The sequence below is a fragment of the Capra hircus genome, chromosome 2, assembly GCF_001704415.2.
Source record: "Capra hircus breed San Clemente chromosome 2, ASM170441v1, whole genome shotgun sequence".
NCBI classification, from domain to species: Eukaryota; Metazoa; Chordata; class Mammalia; order Artiodactyla; family Bovidae; genus Capra; species Capra hircus.
This window is the reverse complement of record NC_030809.1, coordinates 19429386-19445243: the sequence shown is the minus strand read 5'-3', so window position 1 is coordinate 19445243 and position 15858 is coordinate 19429386. Positions and strand designations below refer to the sequence as shown.

Here is a 15858-nt window from a genome sequence, read left to right as displayed (position 1 = left end):
TTTTTTGGGGGGGTGTGTGTATGCTATATAGAAACGTGCAATGTGACAGAAATACAAGCTAACATTAGTTTACCTTTTTTTTTTTTTTGCCTTTTCATACTGTTCATGGGGTTCTCAAGCCAAGAATACTGAAGTGGTTTGCCATTCCCTTCTCCAGCAAAGACTCTTGAGAGTCCCTTGGACTGCAAGGAGATTAAATCAGTCAATCCTAATGGAAATCAACCCTGAATATTCATTGGAAGGACTGATGCTGAAGCTGAAACTCCAATACTTTGGCCACCTGATACGAAGAACTGACTCATTGGAAAAGACCCTGATGCTGGGAAAGATTGAAGGCGGGAGGAAAAGGGGACAACAGAGGATAAGATGGTTGAATGGCATCTCGATGGATGTGAGTTTGAACAAGCTCTGGGAGTTGGTGATGGACAGGGAAGCCTGGCGTGCTGTAGTCCATGGGGTTGCAAAAAGTCAGACATGACTGAGCGACAGAACTGAACTGAACTGAACTGCACTACCATTTTATAATTTTATTTTTTATTTATTTTTATTTTTATTTTTTTATTATTATTTTTTTTCATTTTTTTATTTTTTTCTTTTTTTAATTTATTTTTTTATTTTTTAAATTTTAAAATCTTTAATTCTTACATGCGTTCCCAAACATGAACCCCCCTCCCACCTCCCTCCTCATAACATCTCTCTGGGTCATCCCCATGCACCAGCCCCAAGCATGCTGTATCCTGTGTCAGACATAGATTGGCAACTTATGCAGCTCAATTCCAGAAAAATAAACAACCCAATCAAAAAATGGGCCAAAGAACTAAATAGACATTTCTCCAAAGAAGACATACGGATGGCTAACAAACACATGAAAAGATGCTCAACATCACTCATTATTAGAGAAATGCAAATCAAAACCATTTTTTAAAAAATCAAAGAGAGAGAGAAATGGGAGAATGAAAAGGGAAAATGAACATGTAGTATTGAATTTGCATGAGTTAAGTGCGTACACGATGCAGTTGTTGTTGTTCAGTCACTAAATCATGTCCCACTCTTTGTGACCCCATGGACACTAGCCTTCCAGGCTCCTCTGTCCATGGGATTTTTCAGACAAGAATACTGGACTGGGTTGCATTTCCTTCTCCAGGGGATCTTCCCAACCCAGGAACTGAACCCACGTCTGCTACATTGACAGGCAGATTCTTTACCACTGAGCCACCTGAGAATCCCACATGATGCACTACATATGTCCTTAAATAGCAGCAGCTGTGTGAGACTGTGAAATGGGAAGGGAGTGAACTGACATCAGGATGAGTGAGACTCCTAGTTCACACGCCATGTCCTTAGGATGGGACATGTAGGATGGGAGACCTACAGGCCACATTGTATTTATTGTCATTACTTGGGGCTGGTCCAAAGGACCTGGTTCCTGACTGCTTCATGAATTAGTCAAGGTGAATTCCATTCCTCCCTTTCTCCAACCCCATCCTTGTATCACTACACCAAGAGTATACTGTTAGGTAGTGATGGGGATCTTTTGAAGTTCAGAGCAAGACAAGAACCTGTGAGATCCTTTGAAAACCTTCACAAGCGAGCCACCTACCCACTGGCCCACCTACCATTCCAAACCCAAAGGCGGCAGGGTCAGACATAGTGGGTTGAGTGATACTGCATTATCAAACAACTCCAAAATCTCAGGGGGTTAAAAAGACAAAGATCTATTTCTTGCTTATCCTACTTGGCCATCATGATTTAATGGGGGCTGTGTTCCAGATTGTGTTCCTTCTGAAAGTCAGGCTGATGTGAACTCTGTTATGTAGCATGGCGGAAAGCAGAAGTGAAATAAAATCATATATGGGCCCTTTAACACATCCACCTGGATGAGACATGTCTCTTCTGCACACCTTGCATTAAAGTGAAATGAAGTGAAAGTCGTTCAGTCGTGTCCAACTCTTTGCGACCCCATGAACTACACAGTCCATGGAATTCTCCAGGCCAGAATACTGGAGTGGGTAGCCTTTCCCTTCTCCAGGGGATCTTCCCAACCCAGGGATCGAACCCAGGTCTCCCACATTTCAGGCAGATTCTTTACCAGCTGAGCCACAAGGGAAGCCAAAGTATACTGGAGTGGGTAGCCTAGCCCTTCTCCAGCGATCTTCCCGACCCAGGAATCAAACTGGGGTCTCCTGCATTGCAGGCAGATTCTTTACCAACTGAGCTACGAGGGAAGCCCCACCTTGCATTGGCTCAAGCAAATCATGTGGATCATATCTTGTACAAAGGAGACAAGCAAGGACAACCTGGCTTTATGCTTAGGAACAAAATCGGAAATATTTCCTGACTATCACTAATGACCATTGCAATAAAGAGATGTGCCAATGAGTGAATTCTATTAGGTCTTCAAGTACACCCCAATCTGGCCTTATGTTATTGAATAAGACTCTGGAATTGGGTGGTTGTTTCACTTTGGTCACACTGAATGAACTGCATATTGCAGTGGAGGAATAAACAGTCCTATTACTCTTCCCCTTTATTTAAAAAAGGAGGATGAGGAGAAAGAGGGAGAGAGAAATTACTCCTAGTAGCCCTTCAAGTGCAATTTGAAAGCCAGCATGATACATTTTTTTTTAGTTAAATTAATGCTTGTGATAGAAAAATGGGCCTAAAAAGATTTTCATGTTCAAATCCCCACTACCAAGGAATATTGCTATGTGGCAAAGCAGAATCAAGATTCTAGATGGCATTAAGGTTATTAATCCATGACCTTGATATACAGACATTATCCTGGATTGTCTGGGTGGATCCAATGTAATCACAAGGTTTCAAAAGTGGAAAACAGAGGCTGAAGAGGAGATCAGAAGTTAGAAGAATGAGATGTAAGAACTCAACCCACCATTGCTGACTTTGAAGACAGAGGAAGACAAGGACTTCCAGCAGTTTCCAGAAGTTGGAAAACACAAGGAAATAGATTCCTCCTAAACCTTCCAGATGCTGAAGCTGAAACTCCAAAACTCTGGGCACCTGATGCAAAGAACTGACTCACTGGAAAAGACCCTGATACTGTGAAAGATTGAAGGCGGGAGGAGACGAGGAAGACAGAGGATGAGATGGTTGGATGTCATCACCGACTCAATGGACATGAGTTTGAGTAAGCTCTGAGAGTTGGTGATGGAAAGGGAGGCCTGGTGTGCTGCAGTCCATGGGGTTGCAAAGAGTCAGACATGACTGAGTGACTGAACTGAACTGAAACCTTCCAGAAAAGAACGCAACCCTGCTAACACTTTGATTTTATCCCAGTGTGGCCCACGTCAGATTTCCAACATACAGAATTATAAAATAATATATTTGTGTGCTAATCTACTGATTTTGTGGTAATTTGCTGAATTAATATAGAAAATGAAAATAATACCTTGATATTTTTAAGAATTGTTGGCCATACTGCAAGGGATCTTAGTTCCCTGGTCAGGGGTCGAACGTACGTCCCCTGCAATGGAAGCACTATGTCTTACCTGCTGGACTGCCAGGGAATTCCCATATGTTTACATTTCTAAAGATTAACTTTATTTCAAAAGCCATGGATACTCTAAGAATTTCTGTTAACTATTTCAAGATATCAATAATATGTACCTAAAATGAACGGAATAAAAAGAAGTACATTGGTCTGCATGCTATTTTTTCCCAAGAGAAGTTCTCTCAAGCCATTTGTTTGGATATGCCACTGTTTCTCTCTCAAGCAGGAATGCAGCATAGTTTTTAGGTAGAGGTGTTAGCGTCTGAATTTTTAGACTCCACTGGATACAGATACAAACTTTTAAATTAATGTCTTAATTTTTTATTCCATCATGCTCTAGGTTTCCATTGCTTTCTTATGGCTAACTCAAATTTTTTTTGAGCTTCCACCTGTCCTTGCAGCTGCTTTTGATTCAGAGGCCATATGTTGGAAAAGATGGAATCAAAAGGCATTCAGAAAAAATAATGACATTTTAAATCTACTTGGTGACCTTATGAAGAGCAAGAACCATTTCTTACTCATCATTATGCATGCTTCAGTAACTTTCTTGGGGATAGGAGGTCAAAAATGTCTGAAATAAATGAAGCCATGTGGCATCAGTAAGCGTCCTGGAGGCCTCCAGAGTGGGAATGTACATGCATTAGGAAGTAGAGAGAAAACAGTGATATAGTCAGACAACACGGGATTTGGAGTGTAAAAACCAAGGGTGAAGCTTGGCATCTTTCACTCACTAGTTGAATGACCTTGGGCGAGTCATTTAACCTCTCGAAGCCTAAGCATATTCTTTTACACGTGCATTAAATAGCAGCACTGACTTCCAGTTTCCACTTGGGGAAATGTTATCCTACCAAGGTATTTGGGTTTCGGTAAAAACAATATAAGCCACATGAAAAGGCAAGGTAAAAATGCTCTTCCAAGGGATAAAGCAACATACCAAACCAGCCTATTACATTTTAGCTTAATATTTTCAGAATTAATAATAAGACACCAAACCACAGCGAGAAGCTGATAGAACACCGGGCAAGATAATTACAACACACACACACACACAAACATACATACTCACTCCTTGGCATATCACATTAAAACTGCTCCAAACAAAAGACAAAAAGAAAATCTGGAAGACAGGCAGGGGAAAAAAAACATGTGACATAGAAAGGAACAAAAAATAAGAAGAAAAACAGTTTCTTGGCAGAAACCACAGAAGCCCAAATACAAAGGAATGACATCTTTAAAACAATGAAAATAAATTTTTTTCAACCCAGGACTCCATACTCATAAAAAGTATGATTTGAAAATTAAAGGAAAAGTAGACATTTTAGATAAACAAAAACTGAGAGAATTCACTGCCAGCAGACTGGCGTGATAGCGATGTGAAAGGGAGTTCCATGGACAGAAAGAACATACAAGACAGAGAAGCTTGCCTCTATACAAATGAAGTGTCAGAAACTGAATAAATGAGGGTAAAATAAAATCTACTTTTTCTTATTTTTGATTTTCTAAAATATCCAACTTTTTAAAGCAAACGTAGGAGAAGGCAATGGCACTCCACTCCAGTACTCTTGCCTGGAAAATCTCATGGATGGAGGAGCCTGGTGGGCTGTGTAGTCCATGGGGTCGCTAAGGGTCGGACACGACTGAGCGACTTCACTTTCACTTTTCACTTTCAGGCATTGAAGAAGGCAATGGCAACCCACTCCACTGTTCTTGCCTGGAGAATCCCAGGGACAGGGAGCCTGGTGGGCTGCCGTCTATGGGGTCGCAGAGTCGGACACGACTGAGGAGACTTAGCAGCAGCAGCAGCATTAAATAGTGTTTATAACAGAAATAAAAATAAAATATATGACAATAGCACACAGGATCAGAGAAGACAATTTGGACATATAATTGTAAGACCCTTACACTGGGTGTGAGGTAGTATATTATAATTTGAAGGTATATACTGTTAAAGTGCTGCACTCAGTATGTCAGCAAATTTGGAAAACAGCAGTGATCACTTTACCAGGACTGGTAAAAGTCAGTTTTCATTCCAAATCCAAAAAAAGGGGGTTTGGATATCCTGTCATTTGTTGTTGCAAATGACAGGATTTTCATCTCTCTCATGGCTAAATAATATCCATGTATCTTCCACAGTCCAAGGGGTCACAAAGAGTCAGACACGACTGAGTGACAAACACTTTTACACGTCATGCATATAAATATTCATTTACTTATTCACTGTTGATGAACACTTAGGCTGTTTACATACATTGTCTATTGTGTATAATGCTGCAATGAACACTAGAGTGCAGACATCTCCTCAAGATCCTGCTTGCTTGCTTTCTTTCTTTCTCTCTCCACCCCACCACCCCACCACGTCTCTCTTTTTATCTTCACGTAAAATGAGATGGCTGGCTCAAATAGTCATTCTACTTTCAATTTTTGGAGGAATCTCCATACAGCTTTTCATGGTGGCTGTACCAATTTACTTTTCTACCAGCAGTGTAGAGGGCTCCCTTTTCTCCACATCTTCACTACCATTTGTTATCTCTTGCCTTTTCAATGATAGCCATTCTAACAGAGGAGCCTTCCCTGGTGGCTCAGATGGTAAAGACTCTGCATGCAATGCAGGAGACCTGGGTTTGATCCTTGGGTTGGGAAGATCCCCTGGAGAAGGAAATGGCTACCCACTCCAGTGTTCTTTCCTAGAGAATTCCAAGGACGGAGGAATCTGGCCTGTTACAGTCCATGGGGTCGCAGAGTTAACATTCTAACAGATGTGAGGTGAAAGCTCATTTATTGCTTGGATTTGTATTTCCATGACAATAAGTGTGTTGAGCATTTTTTCAGGTACCTGTTTGCCATTTGCACATCTTCTTTGAAAAATATGTTTATTCAGTTTTCTGTCCATTTTAAAAACAGATTGTTTAGATTTGTTGCTGTTGTTGTTTGCTATTGAATTGTATCAGTTTTTATATACTTTGGATATTATCTTTTATCAGATATATGATTCATAAATACTTTCGCTCATTCCATGTTTGCCTTTTCATTTGTCGATGGTTTCCTTTGCTGTGCAGAAGCTATTTAATTTGATGTTATCTCATTTATTTTTGCTTTTGGAAATGGCAACCCATTCCAGTATTCTTGCCTGGAGAATCCCATGGACAGAGGAGCCTGGTGGGCTACAGTCCACGGGGTCGCAAAGAGTCGGACACAACTGAGCGACTTCACTCTCACTCTCTCTTTGTTGCTTTAGTTGGTGGCTTTTAATACATCCCCATCTAGAATCATAATGTGAATAATCCAAATTCAAGCACATCAATTAACAGATTGTCAGATAAAATATAAAAGTAAGATACAATACCCTGTCTACAAGAAACAATTTTAAATATGAAGAGATAGATTATAAGCAAGAAGATGGAAAATGGTAACCCGAAAGAAAGCTGGAATAGCTATGCTAATGTCAGACAAAGTAAATTTCATCTCTGAGTTATGTGGGCTATTCAACAACTAAGACAACAAAAGTAGTAAGTGGTAGAACCAGGATCTTAATCACCATGCTATAGTCTTTATAAAAAAGTAAGCTTATTCTGCCTTCTGTGAGCTCTTTGGAGGGATTTAAAAACAAACATTGATTCTCTGAGCTGGACTTTTTTTAATGGATTAGTGTTGCTTCGGTTCTTTTTCAATGCCTTGATTTTGCTTGTATATTTCAAGAGGACGATCTTATTCATATCATGTCCAGCTGAGACATGATACACTAAAAGAAAGAAAGAAAGTGAAGTCACTCAGTCCAACTCATTTCAACCCCATGGACTGTAGCCTCCGTTGCCATTTCCTCCTCCAGGGGATCTTCCCGACCCAGGGATCGAACCTGTGTTTCCCACATTGTAGGCAGACACTTTACCATCTGAGGCACCAGGGAAGCCACCAATAAAGGTTCTGTACAATAAAGGTCATGGCATTATAGAAGGTTAGAAGTGAGAGGGATTCAGATCAGTATATGCAAAGTATGCATTACTGTAAACAGGAGGAGGTAGAGAATCAATTAATTCCGCAGTTACAGCCATTAATTTCAGAACAGAACCAAGCACTACATGTCCCAGTAGTCTCCTAATGTCAAATACACCATTTTTTCCTCTTCCTATAATTCTTTTTAGTTGTAAGGGTTAATTAGAGTAAAACTCCATTCAAATAAATATTAGGCAAATGGACCCTTTGTAAATGAGACATTCTCTAATAGTTCATTTACTAATTGACTATTTGGCAGCAGATACATATTTTTCAAAAGGAACCAAAAGGATGGAGGTCAGGGGCCCCTAAAAAGGTCAAGGTATGAAATGCAGGATAAATGGTGGGTTTCAAGACTTTGAAAAATAATGTTTCTGTGGGAAATTGCCTTCAGAGTTCCCACCTCTTCCCCAGATGTTTATTACCCTTCGGCAACATAGGATTTGAGTCCTGAGCACCAAGACTTACTAATTCCCAGGTTTTTTTCCTCTGTAAGAAGCAGCACCTCCTGAGCAGTGCTTCCCTGAGAATTGTAAATTAGAGGATATGGCCACACTAGCCCTGGTCTTGTAAAGAACATGCATTTCAGTCTAGAGAATAATCTCAAATTTTGATTTAACACAGAATCTGGTATTTGTCCCTGATCCCCAATTTGTTAAGAGTGATGGATTCTTTTTTCTTAAGAGTTTCTGATAAATAAAAAACAGAAATGTAAATGTACTCTTAAATTTCTCTGTTTGTTTTGAACTCGAATGGAAGACTTTCATTTACAGCATTGGGTTGTTAGCTCCATTTAAAAAACAGCTTTTTATTTTTTTCCCCCCTCTAGTACTAACATTCTCAGAGACAAAATTTTGATTCTGATGGGCTTTAGTGAAATATCGCTAGGCTAAACTTAGGCTTGGTCAAACTAAACTGATGGGAAATTTAAATTAAAATATCTATTTTTCAAACATCTCTCTTTAAGTTTTTCTCATTCAGAGTGCCATGCGTGGGGGAAGGGATACACTGGGAGTCTGGGATTAACATACACATGCTGCTGCTATGTCGCTTCAGTTGTGTCCGACTCTGTGAGACCCCCTAGAAGGCAGCCCACCAGGCTCCTCTGTCCCTGGGATTCTCCAGGCAAGAATACTGGAGTGGGTTGCCATCTCCTTCTCCAATGCATGCATGCAGGCTAAGTCACTTCAGTCGTGTCTGACTCTGTGCGACCCTATGGATAGCAGCCCACCAGGCTCCTCTGTCCACGGGATTCTCTAGGCAAGAATACAGAAGTGGGTTTCCATTTCCTTCTCCCTATACACACGCTAGTGTACATAAATAGATAATCAACAAGGACCTACTATACAGTGCAGGAACTCAACTCAATATTCTGTAATAACCTAAATGGGAAAAGTATCTGAAAAAGAACAGGCATATGTATATGTATAACTGAATCACTTTGCTGTACACCTGAAGCTAACACAATATTGTAAATCACCTATACTCCAATAAAAATGAATTATTACTGAAACAGAACCCAGTAAGCCAAACAGAACAAAAAGAACAAAATTAGTATAAATGCAAGTGATTTAGAAAATAAAAGGCTTCTTTCTTAAATTTGAAGTTCAAGCTTAGACATGGTCAAGGTGACAAATTATTTCTGTTTGCAAAAACGGTATTTTCAACATTTGTTGGCTTTAAACAATAATCTGGCTTTTAGGCTGCCCCCATGTGTTCTAATGATATCAGAGTTTGTCCAAACTGTGTACCGGGATCTCTTCTCTACCCCACTTAAAATAATGTGTGAATTTTCAATCAATACAAAAAAGGAAATTGAACTTCAAGTCAGAAGAACTTGTAGATGACTGAGCTTTCTTACATTCTATTGTATAAATTTTAAAATCTAATTATTTTCTTCATTCAATTTCTTTTTACTTCAATTTTTTTTTTCAACAAATTAGTGGAGGCAATTATATTTGTTATAATTAACTCACATGGATGTGATGATCAAATACTTTAATATATGGGATGCTCTCAGTCACTCAGTTGTGTCCGATCCCACAGATTGTAACCCACCAGACTCCTCTGTCCATAGAATCCCCCAGGCAAGAATACTGGAGTGACTTGCCATTTCCTCCTCCAGGGGAATATATGGGATAACACAATGAAATACCAACTTGACCATTCACACACTTCCCTGGTAGCTCAGCTGGTAAAGAATCTGCCTCCAATGCAGGAGACCTTGGTTCTATCCCTGGGTCTGGAAGATCCCCCAGAGAAGGGATAGGCTATCCACTCCAGTATTCTTGGGCTTCCTTGGTGGCTCAGATAGTAAATAATTCACCCACAATGTGGGAGAGACTGGGGTTTGATCCCTGGGGTAAGAAGATCCCCTTCTCCTGGGCTAGGAAGATCCCCTGGAGAAGGGACCAGCTAAACACTCCAGTACTCTTGCCTGGAGAATTCCATGGACAGAGGAGACTGGCAGGCTATACAATCCATAGCAAAGAGTCGGAGGTGACTGAGCGACTTTCACTTTCGACTTTACCATCCACACAATCAGTTCAGTTCCGCTCACTCAGTCGTGTCCGACTCTTTGCGACGCCATGGACTGCAGCATGCCAGGCCTCCCTGTCCATCACCAACTCCCAGAGCTTACTCAAACTCATGTCCATTGAGTCGGTGATGCCATCCGACCATCTCATCCTCTCTCATCCCCTTCTCCTCCCACCTTCAATCTTTCCTAGCATCAGAGTCTATTCAAATTAAGTCAGTTATTTGCACCAGGTGGCCAAAGTATTACCAATATAAGTCAGATCAATTTTCCTTCTGTGAGAGGTAACTACTGCATTGTAGTGTAATGTGCTACAGTAATACAACACATTTTGTCAGTCTGGGATTCTATTCTGTTTTCATAAATCCTAGGTATGTGGCCTTGGCAAATCAAATAAACCTTTTGTAAAAGACATGAAAGAATCTCTATCTAAACGTTTAGATCTAAAAAAAAAAAAACTTTTTTGTTTGTTTTTTAGATTTTGTGTGTTTGTTTTTTTCTTGAACTGGATTATTAATCAGAAAACACTTAGGTTCTGGGTCTACTATACAACTAACATGGAAACATTTTATGTTTCCATAGCTTAGCTTCCCTCTTTGAAACACCTTCCAGCTTTAATAAACAGTAGTTTTAAGAAAAGTGTAATATAATCCACATAACTTATTGGAGCTTTCACAGAGGTAAGGTAATATAGTGTAATAACTCAAAAAAACATAAACAATTCCTTTCAAAAAAACCATCCTTCAAAATTTCTACAGTATATGAATCAAATAACATCAATCTCTACAGAATATTGTTTGATTAAAATTTCAGTCAATTATATCTTTGATTGATTAAACATTTTAAAATCTAAAGGCCCACATAAAACATATATTCTTTAATTAACTTGATACATTAAAAAATCTTTTTGTTTTATCTTTCCAATTGTTGGAGTATCACATTGCTTTTATAATTCTTAAGAGAAACAATGATTTATAATCACTAACTTAATTTTATTAAATACTGCAAACATATCAGATTTAGACAACATTAATCTTGATTTATAACAATTTGAGTTTTCCTCTTTATTTTCATTTTCTTGAAAAGTTTGTAGAGATCCAATCATCAATTATTTAAATTTCAAAGTTTTGTGGAGAAGTGGTACAACGAATATAATTTCTACACACTGTTTTTAAATTCTAGTTTACTTTTTGCATATCACTATGACTTCCAATTAAATATTGCATGAAGAAATTCTTGTAGTAAATGAAATAGGGGTTAAACAACTATTTTTATATTAATAAGGAGGCTCATAAAGTAGCTGAATTATCACACTGCTTTGTGCAAATGTGTTGCATCTTGGTGAATAAGCAATAATATTCAAAATCAAAAGGTTTGATAGCTGAAGCTGGTGTTAATTCTATATTAACATTTTTACAGGCCACTACAAGATACAGAGCAATTTCATGGCAGTTCATTTGCTCTTCAAAAGGTCATTTTACAGTCGTGCACAAGAAATAATTTTAAGGAGTTATTGGTATAAAGAATTTCTAATATTTTAGAAGATGCCTCAGCTGTTTAATAGATATATAATTCCGATTCAAGCACCACTGTATTGATCAGCAAAACTGGATTTAGAGTAAACAATCTCCTATCAAAAATGTCTCTATTTTATTGGAATGTTGGAATCACACAGCTCACCCTTTCCATTCTAAAGACCTTAGGTAGTAGACCAGATGGTGTAGAACGTGAATCCCCAGTTTGTTCGACTTTAAAATGTTTCACACTTTAACCCAAACTGAGTGACAACATATACTTTTAAGCTTTAAAAAGTTTTCCTGCGGTTCTTACCGTCCTTTTCGTGCGTTAGGATAGAAAGGAATGACTTAGTGGTACTTTGACTGTTTGGCTCCACAGATATTGTAGCAGCTTCAGGCTAGGCTTAGAAACCTTTGTAAGAGCCCTTTGCTAACCCCCAGGGAAGGGATGTTTAAGAGGAAATGCCTGTGGAGTTGGAAAAGCTCTATTTCCTTACGGAATATAAATATTAACACTTCAAGTCTCTAGATGGCAGCCTTCAACACATTTGAAAAGCGGTGTCCATCCACCCCGACTCCAGCCCCACCCTCGTCGCGGCTACTCGGCAACATAGTACCGGCTCCGTGTCTGCTTTAGCCGGTGCATGGTGGATTTAGGAGCTCTCCAGGAATTCGAGTTCCAAATGTTTATTCCAGAGCCTGACACTCGGCTGGAAGCTGCCTAGATGTTTGCTTGGGGGAAATGAGGAAGTAAGGGATGACAAAATAGTCCACACGAAGCCCCTTCTGCCTCGGAAAGGTGGGGCTGTGCGGGCGGCAGAGAGACACCTGCATCCGCGAGCAGCGTCCTCTCCGCCACGGGGATGGACGCTGCGCGCGGCGCACAAAGAGCGCAAAAGCCCACCTGCCCGGCTGGCGGAACCCCACCAGCGCGACGGCCTCAATTCACCCCTCAGGTTTACGCGGGTAGAAATACTAAAATCTGTTTCCTAAATGCGCTAAGGACTGAGTCTGAACCGAGCGCGGAGCACCGGCAAAGCGAGGAGACAGGACGCAACGCCTATCAGGGAAAACATGTTGTTTCCCACCCGGGCAGCGCCTAAGGTGGCCTCCCCACACCTCCTGGCGTGCGGACCCCAGGGCTGGGGTAGTCAGAGAACTCTAGAGGCCAGAGATGCTAAGGAGCCTGGCAGGAGGTGTGGGGGCAACTGAGGCGGGTGGGACTGGGGCGGACAGAGGTCCTTTTTGGTACAGGTCTCCGGCGGGCGCAGTCTAGGTCGGTCGGGAGTTAGAGGCAATCGCCCCCACCTCGACCTCCCCACCAGCGACCGCAGACACTCGCCTAGGGGGTCCGGAGGGACGGGATGTAGGGGTGCTTTACCCCAGTCCTGCTCCCTTCCAGTTTTCATCCCTACCTTGGAACCGCTCTCCCCTCAAGGCGCAAAACCTCTCCGGGCCGGGTCCGCAGAAAGTCCGGCTCCTGGCTTCGCGGGGCCCCCGCCCTAGAGGCGGACACGAGCTTGCCCCCACCCCGTGCGGCTCCGACGCGCAGGCTCACCCAGCAGCGCTCCCCGTGGGCTAGCTGACTTGGACCACGAAGCTCCTCGCACCCCCGCAGCCGGACTTCCTGTAAGTTCCGAGTCCTCGGTGTCCTGGGGAGCCCCGCGCCCCCAGGGCAAGCTCGCGAGCGACTCGGAGCAGAGAACCGAGTTTGACGCGCGGCAGCATGTGCAGAGGGGAAAGCGGGTCTTACCTTGGTGCGGAGAGCAGGGAGCTGCCATCCATTGTCTGGGGGCGCGTCGAGAGAGGCAAGACGGAAAGTGCGCGCGAGGGATGGGAAGTCTGCGGTGCTAGGACCCGGTTCCCAGAGCGCCGAGACGGACGCGCGCGGGCACTGAGGCGCGCGGGCTGAGACCACCGCGGCGCCGGGCGGTCGGAGCCGCGCTCCTCCCTGGCAGGGAAGCGTTGAACCCCGAGGCCGTCAAATAGTCTCTTCCCAGTCGTCCCCTCTGAGCTTGCAAGTGCGCTCGGCCAAAGCTCCAAGCGGTCTACCTAGCTTCTGCCCTCCTCCAAGGCAGCCCGGGTCTCGGTAGCCAGAGGCGCCTTAGGAGCTTTCCCTGCCTCTGCTGGCGCCCAGCTGAGGTGACTCCGACAGAATTTCTCTCTCCCCGCCTCACAACCCCGTCCCCTCGTCTCTCTCTGGAGTAAAGCCGTCTGAGCCCTGAAGTTGTTCATCCGCTTTGCCACATTCAGGCTCAACTCCTGGCCATGCCCCCACCCCCCACTGGTCGCTCACCATTCCTTTGAACTGTCTCCCAGAATTTTAGTTCCGTTTGTCTTCTACCAAGTCATGGCTCATCGCTCAGAGCAATGCTCTTTGATCTGCCAGCTGCTTTTGCCTTTACCTGGGGTGGATTTGATTCTCAGAATTCTGCATCGAACTCGTTTGGCTTAATTGTGACTCACTCATACCTCATCTGTTAGAAGCCTGTGTGCGCAGAGATTTCCGAAGCTATGACAGTGGTCATCTGTCAGAGGCCAGCACCCAGACACTGGAAGGAAGGGCTGTCAGTCAGTTCAGTTCAGTTCAGTCGCTCAGTCGTGTCCGACTCTTTGCGACCCCATGAATCGCAGCACGCCAGTCATACACACACACACACAAATCTGTAAATGCCTGCTTCAGTGTCTTCTTGACCAAAAAAAAAAAAAAAAAAGATACTTAAGGAAGACATTGATGACTGCAAATGACTGTTAAGATGAAGGTACTCTTGATTCTGCTTTCAGTTCAGTTCAGTCGCTCAGTCGTATCCGACTGTTTGCAATCCCATGAATCGCAGCACGCCAGGCCTCCCTGTCCATCACCAACTCCCGGAGTTCACCCAAACTCATGTCCATCGAGTCGGTGATGCCATCCAGCCATCTCATCCTATGTCGTCCCCTTCTCCTCCTGCTTCCAATCCCTCCCAGCATCAGAGTCTTTTCCAATGAGTCAACTCTTCGCATGAGGTGGCCAAAGTACCGGAGTTTCAGCTTTAGCATCGGTCCTTCCAAAGAACACCCAGGACTGGTCTCCTTTAGGATGGACTGGTTAGATCTCCTCACAGTCCAAGGGACTCTCAAGAGTCTTCTCCAACACCACAGTTCAAAAGCATCAATTCTTCGGCACTCAGCTTTCTTCATAGTCCAACTCTCACAGCCATACATGACCACTGGAAAAACCATAGCCTTGACTAGATGGACCTTTGTTGGCAAAGTAACGTCTCTCCTTTTGAATATGCTGTCTAGGTTGGTCATAACTTTTCTTCCAAGGAGTAAGCGTCTTTTAATTTCATGGCTGCAATCACCATCTGCAGTGATTTTGGAGCCCAGAAAAATAAAGTCTGACACTTTTTCCACTGTTTCTCCATCTATTTCCCATGAAGTGATGGGACCAGATGCCATGATCTTAGTTTTCTGAATATTGAGCTTTAAGCCAACTTTTTCACTCTCCTCTTTCACTTTCATCAAGAGGCTTTTGAGTTCCTCTTCACTTTCTGCCATAAGGGTGGTGTCATCTGCATATCTGAGGTTATTGATGTTTCTCCCAGCAATCTTGATTCCAGCCTGTGCTTCTTCCAGCCCAATGTTTCTCATGATGTACTTTGTGCATGAATTAAGTAAGCAAGGTGGCAATATACAGCCTTGACGTACTCCTTTTCCTATTTGGAACCAGTCTGTTGTTCCATGTGCAGTTCGAACTGTTGCTTCCTGACCTGCATACAGATTTCTCAAGAGGCAGGTCAAGTGGTCTGGTGTTCCCATCTCTTTCAGTATTTTCCACAGTTTATTGTGATCCATACAGTCACAGGCTTCTGCTTTAGTTTTATTAAATTAAAAAAAAAAAAAAAAAAAGATTTAAAAGAAAGCTATGGGACTTCCTGGCTTCCCAGGTGGCGCTAGTGGTAAAGAACCCGCCTGCCAATGCAGGATACATAAGACATGCGGGTTCCATCTCTGTGTAGGGAAGATCCCTTGGAGAAGGAAATGACAACCCACTCCGGTATTCCTGCCTGGAGAATCCCATGGACAGAGAAGCCTGGGGGCTACAGTTCATGGGGCCTCACAAAGAGTCAGACAGGACTGAAGTGACTTAGCACATAGGACAAAGGGGAAGGTGGAGGACATGCACTTGCCCCTCCTCCTCCTGGTAAAGCTCTGGAGATTGTAAAACAAGCATAAGAAGACCAAAAATTGGACAGAAGAAGGCTGACAAACTAGAGACCTTGAAACTCAAGGAATGGCATGATCTTGAGTTCCTTCTTTTTTTT

The 15858-nt window shown here is 42.6% G+C and overlaps 1 protein-coding gene across 3 annotated transcripts in view; it reads right to left on the bottom strand.

The window, feature by feature from the left end:
- The window catches only part of SPHKAP (SPHK1 interactor, AKAP domain containing), a 193198-nt gene extending 179141 nt beyond the window's left edge, over nt 1–14057 (bottom strand). For all 3 annotated transcript variants that reach the window (XM_013973104.2, XM_018058678.1, XM_013973111.2), the window contains exon 1: nt 13305–14057. In XM_013973104.2, coding sequence (XP_013828558.2) covers nt 13305–13336 — 32 coding nt within the window. In that variant the 5' untranslated portion in view covers nt 13337–14057. The remainder of the gene's footprint in view (nt 1–13304) is intronic.